At 39.8% G+C, this 22,551-nt stretch overlaps 1 protein-coding gene across 1 annotated transcript; it reads left to right on the top strand.

Moving 5' to 3' along the window:
- Nucleotides 1-13,092: 13,092 nt before the first annotated feature.
- LOC118849575 (olfactory receptor 9K2-like) lies at nucleotides 13,093-14,387 on the top strand. The gene has a single exon (XM_036758480.1). It carries the CDS (start codon nucleotides 13,446-13,448, stop codon nucleotides 14,385-14,387), a length of 942 nt encoding a protein of 313 aa, XP_036614375.1. The 5' UTR covers nucleotides 13,093-13,445.
- The last annotated feature ends 8,164 nt before the right edge of the window (nucleotides 14,388-22,551 follow it).

The raw sequence follows: 22,551 nt of genomic DNA, 5'->3' as shown, positions 1-22,551 counted from the left end.
CTTTTTTGTCATGTTAGCCAACCTGATAGGTGTGATGTGGCACTCAGAGCTGTTTTTCTTTGCATTTCTCTCATCAAAACTGATTTAAAGCATTTTTTCATGTGACTAAAGATAGCATTAATTTTAATTTAATTTAATTTTTTCCTCTGAAAATTGCCTTTTCATTTCATCTAACCTCTAAAAACTGCTTCTTAGCTTTATGTTTCTCTTCTAATCTTGGTTGAAATGACTTTGTTTGTGCAAAACTTTTTAAGTTTAATATAGTAAACATTACCCATTTTGCATTTCATAATGTTCTCTGTCTCTTGTTTGGTCATAAATTCCTCCCTTCTCCATAGATCTGACAAGTACACTATTCCTTGCACTCCTAATTGGCTTATGGCATCTCTCTTTACGTCTAAATCATGTACCCCTCATATGGATTATTTCAACTACCTAAAATGTAAGAGTTTTGGTTTGAACAAAATCAGTGCACCTAGGATAATAAGAGAAACTTAATTGGCAAGAAAATCTTTGTATCATGTATGTCTGATTAAATTGTATATAACTAGAAGAGAAGTGAGCATAGCTTGCCTAAGCACTTTCTCAAATCAAGGTTTTTCCTGGAGTTTTCACAAAATTCAATTCTTGATCTAGGGCTAGCTTAAGTCCATTGCCAACTCTCTTCTCTGCTGCCATGCATCACACTTTTTGAAGCTGATCCAGACTCCAGTGACTATCTCTTTGAATTCATGTCTATATGAAGTATGTCTCTCTCTTCTCTCAACTGTGCCTGATAGTTTCTCAAAGTGATTCTTCAATTGTTTGATGACGAGTCTCTTTCCAGGTGAGCAGTTACATTTGTAGACACCTACTCTTTATATATTAGGTTTGCCATGACTTTCAATTTGTAGGCATTATAGATTTCCTGACCTATACCTTTCACTAATGTACGTTTTAACCTCACCTTTAGAAATACATAGTCTCTGTTGGGGTTATGAGCAAAGGTAACTTAACCAGCAAAGGTAAGTATAATCCTGAATGAAATATATATATATATATTTAATGAATTGAAAAACTTTCAGGTTTTTGTGACAAAAACTCCAGAACTTAAGGGAAAATTTGACATACTTAAATATAAGCAACATAAGGTAAACATTAAAGACCAATTATAAGGGACTCAAAAAGGTCAATTTCTTTACTTCATGTTATATGAAAACATTAGAAATACTCTTATGATTGTCATCATTATTTGGATAGATTGAAAGAAAGGCTTGGGCTGAACTGAGTATGATGTTATAATTCTGAAAGCAATAAAATTGTTGGGAGAGATAAAAAGAAGTAATTACTTCATACAAATGAGGCAAAAAGGAAAAACTGATACAGAAGAAGCTAGCAGGAGGGAAGCCAGGTAGTGCTGGAACCTTACTCTCATCAGCAATAGGTTAAAAAAAAGGAAATATATATGTGTGTGTATATATATATATATGTATATATGTATTTGCATATGTATGTATATGCACATTATGTATGTATATATATATACATACATATACATATATGTGGGTATTCTCAATTCAGAAAGAAGTAAGAGGGCAAGAGGGTAGGGTTGGGGGAGAGGATGAGGGAGGGATTTTTAGAGGGATGGATAGATTAAGGAATAGGAGGGCAAGGTAGCCACTAGAAGCAGAGGAGTGAGGAGAGATACAATAAATAGGGTGAGAAGGATGGTGAGGAAAAATAGGAAGGAGGAAAATATACAACAAGGAATTGTACCTTAGATGTCAGTGGGACCAATTTACCCATAAAACAGAAATGGATAGCAGATAAAAAATTTGAATTCAACAGTGTGTGCTTTCAAGAAACATTATGAAAATGAGAGGTACTCAAAAAGATATAATAAAGGGCAGGAGTAGAATTCTGTATATAAAAAATGCAAGGATAGTGTAATAATACTTACAGTGGGACTTTTTGCTGTTGACCTTTAATGATTCTGGCTTTTGTTTGAATGGGGCAGATAAAGTGGGATGTTTTTGTATTTCTTAGCACTGAGTCAATTGGGAGACATTGATTTGTATCTGATGTGGTATTGGGGTTGGGGAACTTCTCCACACCCAACCTGAGTGAGGTCAGGGCCCTCTGGCCCTGAACAGGATATATAAGTGCAAAAGTTCATGTTCTCACTCAGAGCTCTGAGCCACGGCAGGAGTGGAGTGTGACTCTGGGCCAGCCATTCTAATGAGCTTCCCTGGCTGTACACACAGATGTTAATAACTACAAATTGTATTTGGTCTGTGTATCAGGAGGGCAGAGTTTATAATCTCAAAGAGGATCATAAACATGTCTGAAAGGTTCGGAACCGCCGGATATAAGAAACTCTCAAAGTAGAAGGCAGAAGAATCAAAACATTTATTTAGGCTCCACAGTAACCAACCCATGAACCAGAAGCCCCATTTTGATATGTTGATCAAAATCTTCCAGGCCCAATAAGTACGCCTTGCAAGAGTAACCAGGAGGCTACAGAGAAGCATGATTGCGTAAAGCAAAATCATGCTTCCCCCTCGATGGTAATAAGATTACCCACTGGCCTGAAGTCTTTGTTCAGCTTCCTCCCGTAGATCAGCTCTGCTACTGGCAGCTCCTGCCTCAGCTGTGTCTGTGTCTGTAACTGAAGCTGCAACTGTAACTGACGATGTAACTGTCGCTGTAACTGACGATGTAACTGTCGCTGGCTCAAACCGGAAAAGGAAAGAGGATCTTCAAGCTGTCCTCTCCCCTCTTATAGAGTTTTTGACATCATCAAGCTCCGCCCGAATGACCAGGGCTGATTGGTTCTTGAGTTGGCCCCTCCCCCTAGGGTAGAGGTTAACACCTCCCCTCAGCCAGCCCCATGACTCATCACACAGGAAGTTGTCTGCTTCCCGGCATGCTCCCCGGGCCTCCTGCCCCGGAAGAGCAAGCCACAGTGTCCAGAGGCTCAATGAGGTAAGCTGAGTCATTCAAAGAAAACAAAGGCCATTCTGGTTACACTCCACCCCTTGTTATAGGATACATAATCTAATCAGCCATGTATCCTAGAACATACATTGTGATCCAATTACAAAGGAAACTAAAACATGTCATTCATTATAAAGCAAAACATATCATTTGGTGACATTCCTAAATATTGGTTTACGATTCAAATGTGATCCACCCCTAGGTCCCAGCAAGATAATCTCTTCAATCAATCATCCCCAAAATAATTATTAATAATTCAAATGTCCACCCCTAAATCCTTGTATCCATTACATAGGATCAATAATATCATAACAATAAAACAACACAGCAAGGATAACACAAAATAAGTAAACAGAACACTATCATCATTTCCACCCCCCTTGAACGATTGGGGCTCAAAATCTTGGGGTGAGGGGTGAAGGTCTCATTTTCCATAGCTTCTTCATGCTGAAATTGGATGTAGAGATGGCCCTGCCCCCAAAAAGTCCCATTCCAGAGGTCATTTCTTTAACGAGCTGGCAGGAATTCCAAGAATGCTACATGCTTAGGCAGTCACCGGAAAGTGCAGGGTGCTTAAGCCTGAAGGAAACAAAACTAGCAACAAGGTTAGCCAAAACAAAGGACAAAAAGAATAGTCTGTGAATCTATTATTATAACCTATTCACGGTAAAATATATGGTTCAGGGGTACGATTTGGTAATTATTTTCCCCTGAATAGACAACTGTTACAGTGTTGTCCTTCCCATGGGCTATAACTTCTGCAGCCTTTGGAATATCATCTGGCTTCCGTTTTACCCATACCTTAGCTCCTGACTTTATTCTATCAATGGAGCAAGACCCTTTTGCCCCTCTAGTAGTTATTTTGGGAGGAGGGTCAGTTTTCACAAAGGGTATTTTTTCACAGGGGATAATAATGACTTGAACCATCCTATCATTTCTACAAAATTGTACAGGTTTTTTACCCATATTCTGGAGTGTCACAACAATTTCTTTTTGATAATTAGAATCTATCACTCCAGCCAATACATGTATTCCTTGAGCCGCTAATCCTGGTTTAGGTAATATTCGTCCAAGATGATTGTTGGGGATTCTCATACATACTCCAGTAGGGGTTTTTCTTATCTCTTTCCTATTTAACCTAAAATTCTCTATACAATGTAAATCATATCCTGCTGAACCAGGTGTTCCTGGACTTGGTAGTGGGACATCTTCCCTCACAGTCCAAAATTCAATGTTTTGGATCTCACATGTTTGCTGTTCTCTGATCTGCAGATTTGGGGTCATCATTCTGGCTAGAGGTGTACTCCCCCCTAAGGGCCTATTATTCAAATTACGTAAGGCAATAGACAAATTATCCTTCCAATGTCGATATGAATTATTTGAGCTTAATTTTCTCAGCTGTTCTTTCAACAATCCATTCATTCTTTCAATTAGCCCAGATGCTTGTGGGTAATATGGAATATGATATCCATTCTATATTATTCAACACACAATATCTTTTCACTTCTTTGCCCTTGAAATGTGACCCATTGTCACTTTGAATCTGCATTGGGGTTCCATAATATAAACTTACAATATCTAGAGTTTTACAGGTGTTTTTCTGAGTTGCGTCTTTATAAGGACAAGCCACTAGTACACCTGAATAGGTGTCAACACACGTACATACATATTTACATCCTTTATCCTGGGGTAGTGGGCCAATATAATCTATCTGCCAAATTTGGGCTGGAACTTTTCCCCTTGCTATTTCTCCAGTAACTATCCTAGGAAGAGTTCGTTCTTTTTCTAATTGGCATATACAACACTCCTCTGTTATTTGTTTTAACAACGCATGAGAAATACTGATACCTCGATCCTGTGCCCATCGATGGGTGGCCTGGACCCCTAAATGGCCAGCAGTCTGGTGGACCCATCTTGCTAAGGCTGGGTCATCAGTTGGAGTCGGAGTAGGGACAATACATTCAGTAGCAATCTTTGCTAGTCGATCCGCATGTGCATTGTACTCACGTTCTGGTGTGGTCAGGGTTGCATGAGCATCAACATGAAAAACTGACAGATCTGTAACCAAAGACATGTCCCATATATTTTCCCATAACTCTTTACCCCAAACTTGTTTGCCATGAATCTCCCAATTCTGATTCCTCCATATAGGCATCCACGTAGCTAATCCATTAGCTACCGCCCACGAGTCAGTAAATATATGACACTGTCCTCCTTTCTCTGCTCTGATGGCCTGATGCACTGCCATCAGTTCAGCATATTGGCTACTTCCACCTATCCCAGAACTTTCCAGAGTTCTCCTTGTACAGGGGTTATAGGCTACTGCTTTCCAATGTCTCTTCTGTCCTAAATATTTTGCTGTCCCATCAGTAAACCAAGCATGTTTCTTCTGTTCTTCATTTAGTCCGTCATATCCATTATTCCATTTCACTAAGGATGGTACCATCTGTTGCTTAGATTCAAGGGGCTTTTCATTGCTCTCAGTATCAATGTTTGCCACAGATTCATGTAGAGCAGAAACTCCATTTTTGCCTGCTCTGGACCTATTCTGAATATACCACTTCCATTTGATTATGCTTGCCTCTTGTGCATGTCCAATTCTGTGAGAAGCTGGGGTACTCATTACCCAAGTCATAATTGGAATTCCAGGCCTTAATACCACTTCATGACCCAGAGTTAGTTGCTCAGTTTCTACTAAAGCCCAATATGCAGCTAACAGCTGCTTCTCAAAAGGTGTATATTGCACTCCAGATGAGGGCAGTTTCCTTGACCAAAAGCCTAAAGGTACACTTCGGCTTTGTTGTTTTTGCCACAGACTCCAATTTGCATAGTCATCTTGTACAGTCACTTGTAACTCCACTGGCCCATTTTGCATAGGCCATAAGTCTAGAGCTAATTGAATAGCAGCCTTTGCTTCCTCAAAAGCTCTACTTTGTTCAAGTCCCCAGTCAAATTCATATTTCTTTCTGGTGACTTTATACAAGGGTTTTAAAATCTGTCCCAAATGTGGGATGTGGTGTCTCCAATAACCAAACAGCCCTATGAACTTTTGGGCCTCTTTCTTATTGGTAGGGGTGGGAAAATCCTGGATTTTTTGTCGAGCTTGTGGGAGAATTTCTCGCAGTCCTCTATTCCACTGTATCCCCAAGAATTTTACAGTTTGAGCTGGCCCTTGAACCTTTGCGGGGTTGATTTCCCATCCTTTGCTTTTCATATGGTCAATTAATAATGCTAAACTCTCCTCCACCTCCTTTATATTCTTTCCCTGTATCATGATGTCATCTATGTAATGTGTAAGCTGTACACCAGGTAACTTTAATTCATCCAAATGTTCAGCTACAATCCTGTGGCAAATAGTTGGGCTATGAATATATCCTTGCGGCAGGCGTGTAAATGTATACTGTCGGCCTTGCCAAGTAAAAGCAAACTGATTCCATTGCTTGGGGTCTATTGGGATTGTAAAGAAGGCATTGGCCAAATCAATAACTGCATACCAAGTCCCTTCATGTTTTTGTATTCTCTCTATTAAAGTAACCGTGTCTGGGACAGCAGCATACAAGGGAGGAGTCACTTTGTTCAGCTGTCTATAATCTACTGTCATCCTCCATGTTCCATCTGACTTTCGGACTGGCCAGACAGGGTTGTTCCATTGAGTAGTTGTAGGGACTAACACTCCTGCCTCAACACATTCTCTTATAGTGTTGGCAATTTCATCTTGCCCACCTGGCACACGATATTGCCTCAAAGTAATTACTTCAGAAGGTTCGGGCAAAGTGATTGGATCCATCTTGATTTTCCCCACTAAGACTGCATTAATGCCTATTTTCCTCACAGCAAATTGGTATTTCCCTTCAGGTAAATTTAAGGTCATACCCTTCAAAATGTCTATTCCAATGATGTATTCAGGAATAGGCACAATAACCACACTATATTCTTTCTTGGGCAACTGTCCAATTTTCATCATCAATTTAACTTGTCTGGCTGATATTTCAGTCCCTCCTAGTCCTGTGATGGTAATAGGAGTTCCATGGCTGAACTTGTCTGGATTTCCATAAATAAGGGTGGCCTCGGCCCCAGTATCTATTAATGCCTCAGTTACCGTACTTGACCCATTTTTCCAATATATGGTCAAGTTAATGTGAGGTCTACAATCCAGCCTGTGTATTTCCTTAATTTGGGCTGGGGCCTGGCCTGTTCCCTAGTATTCCCTTTCATGTGATTCACTTGGGTATGAAGGTTCAACATCTGTAGCATTTGCAGGAGCAGTTCTGATTTCCCTATCTCTCCTGTTATCAAGGCCTTTATCTCTGTACATTCTATATAATTCATTGGTTGGAATTCCATCTATCATTTCAAAACCTACTCCTGCTCTCAATAAAGCAGTAAACATTTCTTTCCTTGTTACTCTCCTTTGGCGCCAAGTTTGCTGGTTATTCACCCTTCTCTCTCGAGGAGATCTATCCCCTCCCCAGTCACCTAAGTCATGTAACTGTAAAATCTTATTTATCACTGTTGTAAGACGGCTCCCTACTTCTCCAAGTAATAAATTCAAAATTAGTTGTTTATAAGCAGGGGGAGCTGTCTTAATTATTAAATTCCTATGAGGCAGTTCCATTGAATCATTGTAATATTTGTCTGCAGTTCCTGTCATAATGGCAGTCTTCATTACCTCCTCCTTTAGTCTCATGATACAATCTCTAAGTGAATACCAGGGTCTGTGCTCAGTGGGCCACATAGAATCAGTAGCATATCTCTTATTGCATCCCACAGCGGCTAATGCCAACAGAGTAGTCCTGCTATCACCATCTCCTTGCTGATGATGTTCCCTAAAAGCTTGTTGAACTAGAGGATCATGGCTGATACCTATGAATCTCATGCAGTCTGTCCCATCTACTGATATTCCACCGGCCCCTTGATCACTGAGTCTTACCATCCAAGATATCAATGGTTCTCCTATTCTTTGGCTGAATCTACTCAAAATATCTGTGACCTCTTGCGGTGAGAAATCTTCCTGAATTTCCCTTGTAACTGAATCTTCACCTCGGGTTTCTGTCTTCCTCCTTTGTATGGGTCGAGCCCTTGTCTGATCATTTAACCATCTCCTATTCTCTGTGTGAGGCACATCCTGAACCCCAGTAGTGTTTTGTGCCTCAGCCCCTAACATTGTCTCATTCTCTCCCCACTCACTTCCTCTGCCACCATGGCTAGGACGAAGCAGGCAGTCAGGCTCTTTCTGGGCTGGGTTGAAATGCACTCTGGGCTTTTTTGGTCTCCTGTTGCTCTTAGCCACATTAATAGAAAAGTTCTCATTTGAGTCAGTTTGGTCTCCTGCTATCTGAGATTCCTCTTCTTCCTGTGGGGTAGGAGTGCCCCCATGTCTTTCACTTAATCTCAATCTTTCGTATACTAGCCGGTAGGCTGATAACACTATCCAGCTTTGCCTAGATAGTGATGCCCCTGACTGAATCCCAACTTCTCGTAAACACTTTTCCAAATCCCTAGGATCTCCTCTCCGTAGCCTTGGTTCCCAGTTTTCACAGGGTCCAGCTTTTTTAGCCAATTCTTTTGCTAGGGAGGAATAAAATGGATCCTCCCATCCTGGGATATTCATCTCTTCCTCTGAAATTGTTCTGCTTCTAAATAGAGATCTTATACCTAGCGATCCTGTTCGTGACGCCAAATGTATCAGGAGGGCAGAGTTTATAATCTCAAAGAGGATCATAAACATGTCTGAAAGGTTCGGAACCGCCGGATATAAGAAACTCTCAAAGTAGAAGGCAGAAGAATCAAAACATTTATTTAGGCTCCACAGTAACCAACCCATGAACCAGAAGCCCCATTTTGATATGTTGATCAAAATCTTCCAGGCCCAATAAGTACGCCTTGCAAGAGTAACCAGGAGGCTACAGAGAAGCATGATTGCGTAAAGCAAAATCATGCTTCCCCCTCGATGGTAATAAGATTACCCACTGGCCTGAAGTCTTTGTTCAGCTTCCTCCCGTAGATCAGCTCTGCTACTGGCAGCTCCTGCCTCAGCTGTGTCTGTGTCTGTAACTGAAGCTGCAACTGTAACTGACGATGTAACTGTCGCTGTAACTGACGATGTAACTGTCGCTGGCTCAAACCGGAAAAGGAAAGAGGATCTTCAAGCTGTCCTCTCCCCTCTTATAGAGTTTTTGACATCATCAAGCTCCGCCCGAATGACCAGGGCTGATTGGTTCTTGAGTTGGCCCCTCCCCCTAGGGTAGAGGTTAACACCTCCCCTCAGCCAGCCCCATGACTCATCACACAGGAAGTTGTCTGCTTCCCGGCATGCTCCCCGGGCCTCCTGCCCCGGAAGAGCAAGCCACAGTGTCCAGAGGCTCAATGAGGTAAGCTGAGTCATTCAAAGAAAACAAAGGCCATTCTGGTTACAGTCTGTAACTCAGGGTGATGGCTTTTTCCCCTGAACTAGGTGGATGTTATGTGTATGCTGGATTCAAGTAAGATTGTTAACCCCTTAACGTTGCTTTCCTTAAATAAAGCAGATCAAAAGGACTTGTGTTGGCAGCTTTCTGTGTGCTGGTTGTTGGTGGATCTTACACCCCCACAGAGGCTGCTGGCTGGATTGTCGATACAGATAGTTATCATGATCGCAGACAAAGTTAAAGTTAAAAAAGAGTAAGTGAAAAATAGAGAAACTACACTATGTGACAACAATATTATTCAGTATTCTTTTAGACCATTTAAAATACCTAAGCAGTATAAAACACCTCCATGTATACCTGCCAAAAGAGACACAAGAATTATATGAACACAAATATAAAACACTTTTTATGTAAATAAACTCAAATCTAAGTAATTGAAGTAATATTTATTGTTCATGGGTGGGTAAAGCCAAAATAATTTTTAAAGTGAAATTTTACCTAACATGTATTTATCCAATTTCCTCCCCATTATATTACTTAAATTATTTTACTAGGTTAGAAAAAATAATAACCAATTTCATTTGGAAGAGCTAAAGTTCAGGAACTTCAAAGAAACCAGGAAAATTGTGTAAAGGAAGTAGATTCATCAGTATCAGACCTTAAACTATATTATAAGGGAGAACTTTTTTGAAGTGTAAAAAGGATAATTTTGATTATTTTGTATTAAAATTTTTTGGTATAAGTAAAGCCCATGAAGCCAAGAATAGAAGGAATGCAGAAAATTGGGGGGGGGGAGTGGAATTTTCATAGGCAATCTCTTAGATAGGATGTGATTGGCTTCAAATATTGCTGTGTTGTAGGAAATGATGAGCTGGTTGATTTAGAAAAACATGTAAAGACTTGGGCCTTTGAAGTAAGATGCTATCTACCTTCTGAGAAAAAGAGGAAAGATGGAAATAAGCATAGTATGGTTATATATACATACATATATGTTCATGTGTGTGTGTATGAGTGTATATGTGTATATATGTGTATGTTTATGTATGTGTGTGTATGTGCATGTATATATGTATGTATGTATGTATATATATACACACACACACACACACACACATATATATATATATATATATATATATATATATATATATATATATACATAAATGCTTAATTTTAGCCTTCTTTTAGGTGGTGGGGAGAGATGGGATAAATAAAGTAAAAAGTACACTGCGGAAAACAAAGGAAAACCAATAAGGAAACAAAGGTGGGCAGCTTTGAAAACAATGTGTAGTATTTATTATACAGGTTTTCTTGAAATAGAAATGTCTTGCTTTATTTTGAATCCTCTCTTATGGCTTGCTATATACATGGCAATGTTTGTTTCTCTGTTTTTTATTTTAGATTTAAGTTTAAAATAAAAAAAAATTACCAAGAATATATAGCCTCATTATTCATAAGCATATTGATTATTTGTATTTTGAAAAAAGAATTATTTTACTGAATCATTATGATCATTAATTTTGATAGCACTTTATTCTTTGGTGGGCAAGATCCCCTTATATCACTGGCCTGATGATGTGTCTGTTGAGACAGAGGGAGATGGGAATTACCTAGCACCTTTTGCCAGCAAGAAAATTGTGACACAGCAAGGGAATGCATTATCCTCTCTCATATATTTTGTTTTGATTTCTCCTAGAATTTGTGGTCCTCTAGCACTCATTATCTTCAGTTTGATTCCTTGTGGGTCATGGCCCTGGTACCTACTTGTTGTTATGTTTCCATAACTGACCTATTCTTCTCCTTCTCTCTAGGGAGCTCCTCCCAGAAAATTCAGAGCAGCGTTCATCTTGCAATTACCTGGAGAGGTTACATCAGACTTAGGACAATTAAAGCCACCACAACTCCATGTTGCTACAATCTTAGCAGATCAGCTTGGAACTTTCAAAACATTCACAGATGACTTGAGTCCTTTGACCCTGTTGATTTCTATTATCTTTCCAGCCTCCTCAGTCTGGCAACTGACAAACCACCCAGAAAGGAGGACAGAGAGTTTTCTTCCATCTTTATTGCTTGGTTCCATGAGTACTGGTTCCAGTTTTTATGGTTGTCCTAATTTTTGTTCCAGCAAATTGTTCATAAGACTGGAATGACAAAGAGGTTGGATTAAATAATTTCCCACTGTTTCTAGTTTTAACGTTCTCTACCATCTTCCTTGATGATTCAGAAGCCACTTTGGGTTAGTATACTAATTAGAAATGGATCAAGTGCTTTAAGATTTGCACCGGCCCTTTAATACTCACAACAAACTTACAAAGTAGGTTTTATTATTGCTCTGATTTTATGGTATTTTTGGAAAGGGGGGCTAAAAGAAATGGAAAATCTGTGTTTGAGTACTGGATTTTTCACTTACTGCCTGAATGACCTAGGGCATATCAATGAACCTTTTATGGATTGTAGTTTTCTTAGCTGTTAAACGAAAAGATGGGGCTAAGTGATTTTAAAGGTTCTCTTAGATCTCACATTTTCTAATTTTGAGATCTCATGGCTTGTATTTGGGGGCTGAGAAGGGATGAATCTTTTCAGAATCTTTTTTCTAGAGACTAGCTATTTAAAATGAGCCATTATGAGAAAATATGGATACGTGGGAAGGACCTAACTAAGACATGATGATGTAACTGGGAATTTCTTAGGCCTGCATTGGGTATAAATGACCACTTAATGTGGGTAATTTTGACTATCATTAACTCCTTCAACTTCTACCTCTCTTAGGAATCAAACACCAAAAAATATTCGAGTTCTGCAGTTACAAAAGTGACAAAGAGAAGGAAAAAGAAACATTTTCAGGTAAGAAAATTTTAAAAAGTGTCATTTTCCATTTCATTCAGATGATTAACAGTCACAAACAATTGTTAGATAGCTGCTGTTTTTAGTCATAGAACTAGGAGATGGTCTGCAGTACTTCCTTTTCTAAAAGCTAAGTCTTTCCTTTGATCTTCAGGGGAAAAAAAGCTTGAGAAATCATGTGGTCTATTGCCTTGCTTTTATCAGAAATAGGACTTACTCATCACAAACTAACGATCTAGTTTCAGCAATTATCCCTCTCTCTCATCTATCTCAATATTTTTGGCTCTCGTGGTTCCTTCCCATTTGCTACAAACTTGCTCAGGCTGTAGAGTGCTAGTGAAAGTTTAGCAATCATTTTACTGAAAAAAGCATATGGTATGTATGCTCAAGGTCACACAGGTAGTAAGCATGTCAAGTAGCTGAGGCCAGATTTGAACTAAGGTCCTCTTGGCTACAGAGACAGTGTTCCACTCACTGCACCACCTTGCTGCCCGTTCCTTGTCACTTTTAAAATTCTAGACAATCAGCAAATAATAAGTCAAGCCCTGATTGGTAGCACTACTGATTTTGAGGTATAAAAATTTAGCAACTAGCTGGGGCTAGCTCCAGCAACCTCTGCCTGGATTCAGGTTCTCCCTATGATATATACTTGCTGTGTGGCCATGGGCAGATAATTTAACTTTTTGGTACTGCAGAAGTAGCTCTAAGTTAAGACCAGTCTTCACCCCAGGAAGGACTTAATGAAGTCCTTGGTTGAAGGTTATGTAGCCTGACACACTACAATAGGATAAATCAAAAGTTTTCTTTATAATTAAAAAAAAGAATTGCCAAAAAATTAAAGCTAATTGAACAATATGGGTGATGCTTGTATCCGTAAAGACTTGGAGAAAAGGTGATTCCTCAAACTTGCTCATGCCTGGCAGTCTTCTCTTGGAGAAAGTTCCCTCCCTTTTCACTTTAGTCCAATGCTTCTTTGGTCTTTCCATTTTGAATGGGTATAAAGGAATACAGAGAAAAAAAATCATGAAACATTCATTTTAAAAAGAAATACGTAGTGCTTAGCAAAGAGATATTCATAACATGCATTCGTCTTGGCAAGTTGTCAAAAACTGGCAAATATTTGGCAATAGTTGGCAAATATTGCCACTGGTGATGCCAAGATGGAAGGTGAAATTGATTTCTTGACCTTGGCCTTGTTTTTCTTAGTAGGTCTCCATCATGGGTGACCAGGGAGCAAAGAACCACTCTGAGGCAACTGACTTCATTTTGGTAGGCTTCAGAGTCCTCCCAGAACTTCATATCTTTCTCTTCCTGCCTTTCCTATTTATCTATATCATGGTCCTCTTGGGGAATGTTGGCATCCTGGTCATTATCCTGATTGATCCCCGACTGAACACACCAATGTATTTCTTCCTAGGCAACCTCTCCTTCATTGATCTCTCCTACTCCTCTGCTGTGGCACCGAAGGCCATGGCTAATTTCTTATCATCAAGTAAGTCCATTTCCTTTGTGGGCTGTGTGGTTCAGTTTTTCTTCTTTGTCTTATTCATGGTAGCAGAGAGTTTTGTTCTGGCAGCCATGGCCTATGACCGCTTTGTAGCCATTTGCTCCCCACTGCAGTATTCTGTCCGCATGTCAAGACGACTTTGTACCCAGCTTGTGGTTGGTTCTTACTTTTGTGGCTGGGTCACCTCCATTCTCCTCGTCAGTAACACCTTTACTTTGCCCTTCTGTACCTATAGAGTTGTTGACCACTTTTACTGTGACCCCCAGTCAATTGAAAAGATCTCATGTTCCAACATTGTTATCAATCAAATGGTGACATTAACCCTGGCAGGAATCATTATTTTGCCCACCCTGATAGTCATCATGGTATCTTATGTTTACATTGTGTCCACCATCTTGAAGATCCGATCTGATGAGGGTCGAATGAAAGCCTTCTCAACTTGTGGGTCCCACCTTGTGGTGGTGAGTTTGCTCTATGGAACTGCCTTCTTTCATTCTTTCATTCCCTCCAACAACGCTGAACTGCGTAAAGTAGCTTCTGTGTGTTATATCCTCATTACGCCCATGTTGAACCCACTCATATACTCTTTAAGAAACAAAGATGTTAAAGAGGCTTTGAAAAGAATTTTAGGGAAGGCAAAAGCATGGCTCTAATTTTCACATTTTGGTCTCTCCCTTAATTCTGTTATTTTTAAATCAGAGAAATCCCCTTAGGGATAAGTTATTTCTGGTGGAGAAAATTTCTTGTCTCTCCTATTAATGTTTCCTCCAGAGCAGTGTTGTTGCTAAACATTATAAGCATCGAAATCAAAGATGATATAGCAACTCCACAAATATAAATATACCTCATTACTCTTGCTAACAAAAGGGCCCATGAGAAGCCATTATTTCATAGGGTGTCTGAGTGTGTCCTAAAGGAGGTTAGGTTGGAAGTACAGTTATCCATTCTGCATTGTGCCTTTCCCAATTGTGGTTTTGATATGTTGCTGGTTGGCACACAAAATTACTGGGAATGGGAATTTGGGGGGAATTTTGCAGAAGGTGCAGATGACACTCAAAAGCCAACAGATGACTCAGAAAAATTCAGAAACTGAGAAATGCATAAGATATGCCTGTGACCAAACACTTCACCCTAATTTTACAAGCAGCTACTGAAAACAGCCCATAAAAGAAAAAGAAAAAAAAAAGTCAGACCTCTTTTCTGGTACAAAGGGAGAGTACACAGCTTTTCTAGATTGTTTGGGTGCTATACCCATAGACCCCACAATATGGATGGGATAACTGTACATTTTTTGTGGACTGGTAAGTTGGTATCATTTATATATTTGGTTGGGGTACAGATACTAGGTATTCTAGTGTGTTTTTCAATGAAACATTTTTAATTCATATTTTAAAAATGGATTTGTGTGGGTTTGTGTGGAAAGTGGAGGTGATGGGGTAAATATAGGAAAAAAAATCTGCATATATTTGTTAGGTCATCAAAGTGAATGACAACAAACTGCTAATTCATCCCTTTCAGCTATCTGGTCTTTTCTACAAGCAAAAAGTAATTCATAGAATCCTTCAGTTCGCTCAAAGGTGGGTCTTTGGTCAGTCATTTAGCTTGACTTCCTGGACTTCAGTCATCTCATTTTTGTGTGTGTTCAATTTAATTTGGCCATTCAGGAAGTATTTATTAACTATCTACTATTTTTGTATCACAGAGCCAGGCACTGAGGGTATGAAAACAAAACAGAACAGTCCCTTCCCTCAAGGAGCTTCCATTTTCCTGAAATGGAATGTATAAAACACCACTATTATTTAGAGAATCACAATTACCCTTTTACAAAGTAGTTTCCTGTGATTCACAAAAATGAATTAAATTAGTTGTTGTTATAACATGACAGAGAAAAATGGGAATTTAGGTGTAGGATGAGATCATCAAGTAAGAAGAGGCTGTTGGTTTTGTCTGTGGGACCTGTGGAAATCAGCCTCTTGAATTCCTAATTCTGCCTGTGTGTCTTTTGTATTGCGGATAAAGAACTGACCTCAAAGGCAAGGAACCTGGCTTCAAGAAGTCCTGCCTCTGATCCCTATGGTCTGACCCTGGGCAGATACCTTAACTACTCAGGGCCCAAGGCAACTCTCTAAGACTAGAAATTTCAGAGTGCAGATCTGCCATTGTAGAGGAATTAACTTCAGGGAATTTTCCTGTATGAATGGAATCACTGGCCTGTTTAAATTATGTAAAACACATACATGTATGTTTTAACAATCCAGCTAGCAGCTCCTGCTAGCAGCTCCTGTGGGGGCGTAAGATCCCCACCACAGCCAGCACCCAGGAGGCTTCCGGGAAAGCACAGGTTCTTTTTATCTGCTTAAACAAGGAAAGCAGGGTGAATGGGTTGACCAGCTTACTTTAATCCAGCATTCACTTAGCATACAAACAACATTCATTTATTTCAGGGGAAAATGCCAGCATTCAGTTAGCATTCAGTTAGTTCAGGGGAGCAAAGAGACAAGCATCAAGAGACAGACCAAATACAGTTTCATTCATTTACTTCAGGGGAAAAAGCCAGCACCCTGAGGTTCAGAACATTCATTTAGTTCAGGGGAAATGAACCAGCACCCCGAACCTCAAAAGAAAAATACAAACAAATTACAAATATCGACAGACAGACCCAATATAATTTATAGTTACCAACATCTGGGCTCAGCCGAGAGCAAGGGCTGGCCCAGAGTCTCACTTGCCACTGCTCCTGCACAAGCGGAAAAGGAAATAGAGGAAGCTTCAAGCTGTCTTCTCCCCTCTTATAGAGTTTTTGACATCATCAAGCGCTGCCTGAATGACCAGGGCCGATTGGCCCCTCCCCCTAGCGTAGACTAAGTTAACACCCAATAGGGCATGGCTCTGGAGTTAACACCTCCCCTCAGCCAGCCCCATGACTCATCACACAGGAAGTTCTCTTCTTCCTGGCATGGTTTCTGGGCTTCTTGCCCCGGAAGAGAAGCCCCAGTGCCCAGGGAGGCTCAATGAGGTAAGCTGAGTCACTCAAAGAAAACAAAGGCCATTCTGGCCACAGTATGTATACATACATGTGTGTATATTTAAGAATACACACAAAAATAAACATACACGTGCATACATTCATACATACCTATATAATACATCCATTCATATATACACATACGCGCATATAGGTACAACACAAATGCAATGCATGTTAATATGTGTTCATGAATGTGTATATGCACATATGAACACATACATGTACATTTGGGTATGCATGTGTACATTTCCACCAAAATGTACTTCCAACCTAAATATATGTAGATATGTATAACACATGTATATATACACACACATATAAAGGTATACACACATATGCATGTGCATGTACACTTACACTACAACTCACCTATGCACATGTAATATACATAGACAGACATAGGCATAGACATAGAAGTTGATGTAGACAAAGACACAGACATAGACATAGACATACACCTCACATAAAATTTGTGGAACCCTCTGTGTATTCATCTTAAAATTCACTGAGGATTTTTGTTTTTGATGAAAGATATAAATCATCCAAATGAATGTGAAATTCCATACATACACCTCTGCTAATGAGGAGCAGCCACTCTGACACATGTTTGGGAAGAGATAAAGTCGGACTACAATGAGACATTTGCTCTATATTATCTGTTCAATGAAGACTTCTCCTTTAGACACTGAGAATTAGCTGTGTCATATTTATATCTGTCCTGATGATGCCAAATATCCACACAGAAACTGAGACTGAAAAATACAGTCAACTAACCAAGTATGTTCAAATATGTACATGTTTTTCATAGTGTTTATAAACCTCACATCTGGATTTGTGAATGAATTTTCCATTTTTTTTCCGGAAGACACACCCTCAATACCTTTCTTCCTTGGAAGAATATAAAGTGCCATCCTTGAAGAGTGATGTCCCTGCAGGGAAAGCAGTAGTAAAAACTTTTTGTGCTTATTCTAGAAACACAATAGAAAAATATAGAAGTTAAGTGATTTATTCAGTTGTCATGTTTTATTCCTGACCCCCTCCTCACAGTGTCTAAATAGCAGTTACCCTTTCCTCTGAACTCTAGTCTAGTATGGTAAAGAAAGAATTCATGAAGAAATAAAAGAGAAATCTAATCCGCATCAAGCCATCTTCTCCCCGACATGATCAGTATTTGTTTGCATTGTTTCTTTGGGATGTTCTAGATCCTATATGGGTGATTCAGACATGATCATCATTATCCCTTGACTAAATGTGGATTCAATAAATGATAAACCATAGCAGATTGGAAGCAGGAGAAAACTAGAATTTACATCTCCTGGCTCCTGGTCCAATGCTCTCTTTATTGGATAACATTGACTGCTTAGCCTTGAAAACTGACTGCAGTGTTACAGGTACATCCTCATGGGTGTCCTACCATCAGACACCCCTAATGTTGAAAATATCCTAGTGAAAACATCCTGGCTCTACCCCTAACTCCAGGCACAATGCCAGCTAATTCATTCAGTATAATTGTCTATGCCTCTTTTTCCCCCAAAGTATCCAGAGGAAGAGGTTCCATTCTCTTGTCCATTGTATCCTAAGTATCTTACATGCTTTTGGACAAACTGAATGGCAGCTTTCCTCACTTTTAAACTTAAATAACTTTTCTGGTTTGTGCCATGTTTTGTGTGTGTGTGTGTGTGTGTGTGTGTGTGTGTGAGAGAGAGAGAGAGAGAGAGAGAGAGAGAGAGAGAGAGAGAGAGAGAGAGAACCATCTATAGTTGCAGTTTCTCATTGCCCAGCACTCCCTCACCCTGCCCCATCCATCCCAGTCCCATTTAGTGCCTGCCTTGTTTGACAATTTACCTTCTGCTGCACAGATGAACAGAGTAGAAAGGATCATTTCTGAATGTCAGCCACAGGATACAAGTGAGGGGGGAAATGAGCTTCCCAATGCTCTCTTCTATTTTTTTAAAGTGCACATATTTAGAAAACCACACAGGACATCTTATTCATAGACTACTTTGTAAACTCCCTAACCCCCTGTAGACCTTCCATTGGTCCTTTCTTGAAAAGGAGTTATAGTACCTTTGAAATGGAATCCGTTTCTTTGTCCTCCCTTGTTTCCATGTGACCCGTCATGTTCTGTCTTCATCCTCCTGCTCGTTGTTAGTATCTCTTGCAAAATTCTTCAGTGACACATTGATTCCATTTTTCATGGCAGAGATAGTCAATGAGACAGGAGCTTTTACCCTATTCCTCATTCAGGAGGTGTGATACTTGACCCTAAATCAATTTGAATTTCTTCTGTCTGCATTTAAGGAATAATTTAAGCAATGATATTTTTAAAAAACTGTATATTGGCTTTATAATTATTCTATTATTTTATCCAAGATAAAACCCATCTTTGTTGATAAAGAGTATTTCTGATTGAATACCTAGAAAATGACTTTAAAAAAAGTCCTGAAGTAAAGACCATGAGGCCTGAGTTCTAGCTCTGAGGGCTTTGCTTGAATTTTCTAAACTTATGTAGAAGTATACCAGTGGCATGCTGATAGATGTTTAATGATCAGCTCCCCCCAAGTGCAGACATTCTTTTAAGTTTTTTTTTTATATATTTTTTTTAAAATGCAATTTATTTATTTAACATATTTGGTTTTCAGCATTGATTTTCACAACATTTTGAATTACAAATTTTCTCCCCATTTCTACCCTCCCCCTCACTCCAAGATGGCTTATATTCTGGTTGCCCTGTTCCCCAGTCAGCCCTCCCCTCTATCACCCCCCTCCCCTCTCATCCCCTTTTCCCTTCCTTTCTTGTAGGGTAAGTTAAATTTCTACACCCCTTATTTTTTAGTTGCATATAAAAACTTTTTTTGTTTTTGAACATCTGATTTTAAAACTTTGAGTTTCAAATTCTCTTCCCTCTTCCCTTCCCACCCACCCTCCCTAAGAAGTTGAGCAATTCAACCTAGGCCACACATGTATTATTATATATAACCCTTCCACAATACTCATGTTGTGAAAGGCTAACTACATTTTGCTCCTTCCCAACCCATCCCGCTTTATTGAATTTTCTCCCTTGACCCTGTCCCCTTTCCAAAGTGTTTGTTTTGATTACCTCCACTCCCATCTGCCCTCCCCTCCATCATCCCCCCACCTTTTATTTTATTTTATTTTTATCTTCCTCCCTCTTCTTTCCTGTGGGGTAAGATACCCAACTGAGTATGTATGGTATTCCCCCTCAGGCCAAATCTGATGAGAGCAAGGTTCACTCATTCCCCCCTCACCTGCCCTCTCCCCTCCTCCCATAGAGCTGCTTCCTCTTGCCACCTTTATGCGAGATAATCCACCCCATTCTTTCTCTCTCTATCTCCCTCTCTCAGTATGTTACTCTCTCATCCCTTAATTTCATTTTATTTCTTTTAGATATCTTTCCTTCATCTTCAACTCACCCTGTGTCTGCTCTCTCTCTTTTACATATATATATACATATAAACACACATATATATATATACACATACATACACATACATACATATACACATAGATATATACATACATACACATTCACTTATATATACATAAACATATATATATATGTGCATATATATATATATATATATATATATATGCATATTCCCTTCAACTACCCTAATACTGAGGTCTCATGAATCATAATCATCATCTTTCCATGTAGGAATGTAAACAAAACAGTTCAACTTCAGTAAGTCCCTTGCAATTTCCGTTTCTTGATTACCTTTTCATGCTTCTCTTGATTCTTGTGTTTGAAAGTCAAATTTTCTATTCAGTTCTGGTCTTTTCACTGAGAAAGCTTGAAAGTCCTCTATTTTATTGAAAATCCATATTTTGCCTTGGAACATGATACTCAGTTTTGCTGGGTAGGTGATTCTAGGTTTTAATCCTAGCTCCATTGACCTCCGGAATATCGCATTCCAAGCCCTTTGATCTCTTAATGTAGAAGCTGCCAGATCTTGGGTTATTCTGATTGGGTTTCCACAATACTCAAATTGTTTCTTTCTGGCTGCTTGCAGTATTTTCTCCTTGATCTGGGAGCTCTGGAATTTGGCAACAATATTCCTAGGAGATTTCTTTTTGGGATCTATTTGAGGAGGCGATCGATGGATTCTTTCAATTTCTATTTTGCCCTGTGGCTCTAGAATATCAGGGCAGTTCTCCTTGATAATTTCCTGAAAGATGGTATCTAGGCTCTTTTTTTGATCATGGCTTTCAGGTGGTCCAATAATTTTTAAATTATCTCTCCTGGACCTATTCTCCAGGTCAGTGGTTTTTCCAAGGAGATATTTCACATTGTCTTCCATTTTTTCATTCCTCTGGTTCTGTTTTATAATATCCTGATTTCTCATAAAGTCACTAGCTTCCACTTGCTCCAATCTAATTTTTAAAGTAGTATTTTCTTCAGTGGTCTTTTGGACCTCCTTTTCCATTTGGCTAATTCTGCCTTTCAAGGCATTCTTCTCCTCATTGGCTTTTTGGAGCTCTTTTGCCACTTGAGTTAGTCTGTTTTTTAAGGTGTTGTTTTCTTCAGTGTATTTTTCAGTATTTTTTTGGGTCTCCTTTAGCAAGTCATTGACTTGTTTTTCATCGTTTTCTCGCATCCTTCTCATTTCTCTTCCCAATTTTTCCTCTACTTCTCTAACTTGCTTTTCCAAATCCTTTTTGAGTTCTTCTATGGCCTGGGGCCAGTTCATGTTTTTCTTGGAGGGTTTTGTTGTAGGCTCTATGACTTTGTTGTCTTCTTTAGGTTGTATGTTTTGGTCTTCTTTGTCACCAAAGAAAGAATCCAAAGTCTGAGACTGAATCTGGGCGCGTTTTCGCGTCCTGGCCATATTCCCAACCAACTAACTTGACCCTTGAGTTTTTCAGTGGGGTATGACTGCTTGTAGACTTACGGGTTCTATGTTCTACGTTTGGGGGGGAGGTGCCAGCTCTGTCAGAGCCGCACTCCTCCTTCCCCAAGGACCCCCAGTCCAGACTGGGCTTAGATCTTCAGCAGGCTGTTACACTCCTGCTCTGATCCGCCCCTTAATTCCTCCCACCAGGTGGGCCTGTAGCTGGAAGTAACAACAGCAGTAGCTGCCCCACCTCCGCTGCCCCTGGGGCTGGAAGCCAAACCGTGAACTCCTTCCACTCCCGCAGCTTTTCCCACTAACCTTCTCCGCAGTCTTTGGTGTTTGTGGGTCGAGGGTTCTGGTAACTGCCGCAGCTCACATATTCAGGGCGCTAGGGCCCCCTCCGCCCGGCTTCTGGTCTGGATCGTCCACGCCGCTGAGGCTGGGCTCTGCTCCACTCTGTTCCCAGCTCCCAGCTCCATGTGGAATAGACCTCACCCAGAGACCATCCAGGCTGTCCTGGGCTGGAGCCCTGCTTCCCTCTGCTGTTCTGTGGGTTCTGCCGTTCTAGAATTGGTTCAGAGCCATTTTTATAGGTTTTTGGAGGGACTTGGGTACGGAGCTCACTCTAGTCCGTGCTTACCAGCTGCCATCTTGGCCCCGCCCCCCCATTCTTTTAAGTTTAAACTGCACTATTAACATTTTCTCCATCATTTTCTTAAGTTTAGAAATCACCAAAATAATAAATGAAGCCCTGATCAGTAGCATTTGTCCAGGTTATAAATGTTAACACTGAAAATTTAACAATCAGCTTTCACAAGCTCTTTCAAGCTAGCTCCAGCCTACCTTTTTGTGTAAATGTGATTTCTCCCCTCAAAACCCAAAGTATGAGAAAAAAAAATTAATTTCACAGCTGACTGTAAATAGGTTTTCAGA

The sequence above is a fragment of the Trichosurus vulpecula genome, chromosome 5 (genome assembly GCF_011100635.1).
Source record: "Trichosurus vulpecula isolate mTriVul1 chromosome 5, mTriVul1.pri, whole genome shotgun sequence".
Lineage (NCBI taxonomy): Eukaryota > Metazoa > Chordata > Mammalia > Diprotodontia > Phalangeridae > Trichosurus > Trichosurus vulpecula.
This window is presented reverse-complemented; position numbering and strand designations above follow the sequence as displayed.

What these genes read in the sequence shown, in the direction of transcription:
- LOC118849575 (XM_036758480.1), top strand. Translation starts at nt 13,446, where the DNA reads ATGGGTGACCAGGGAGCAAAGAACCACTCTGAGGCAACTGACTTCATT.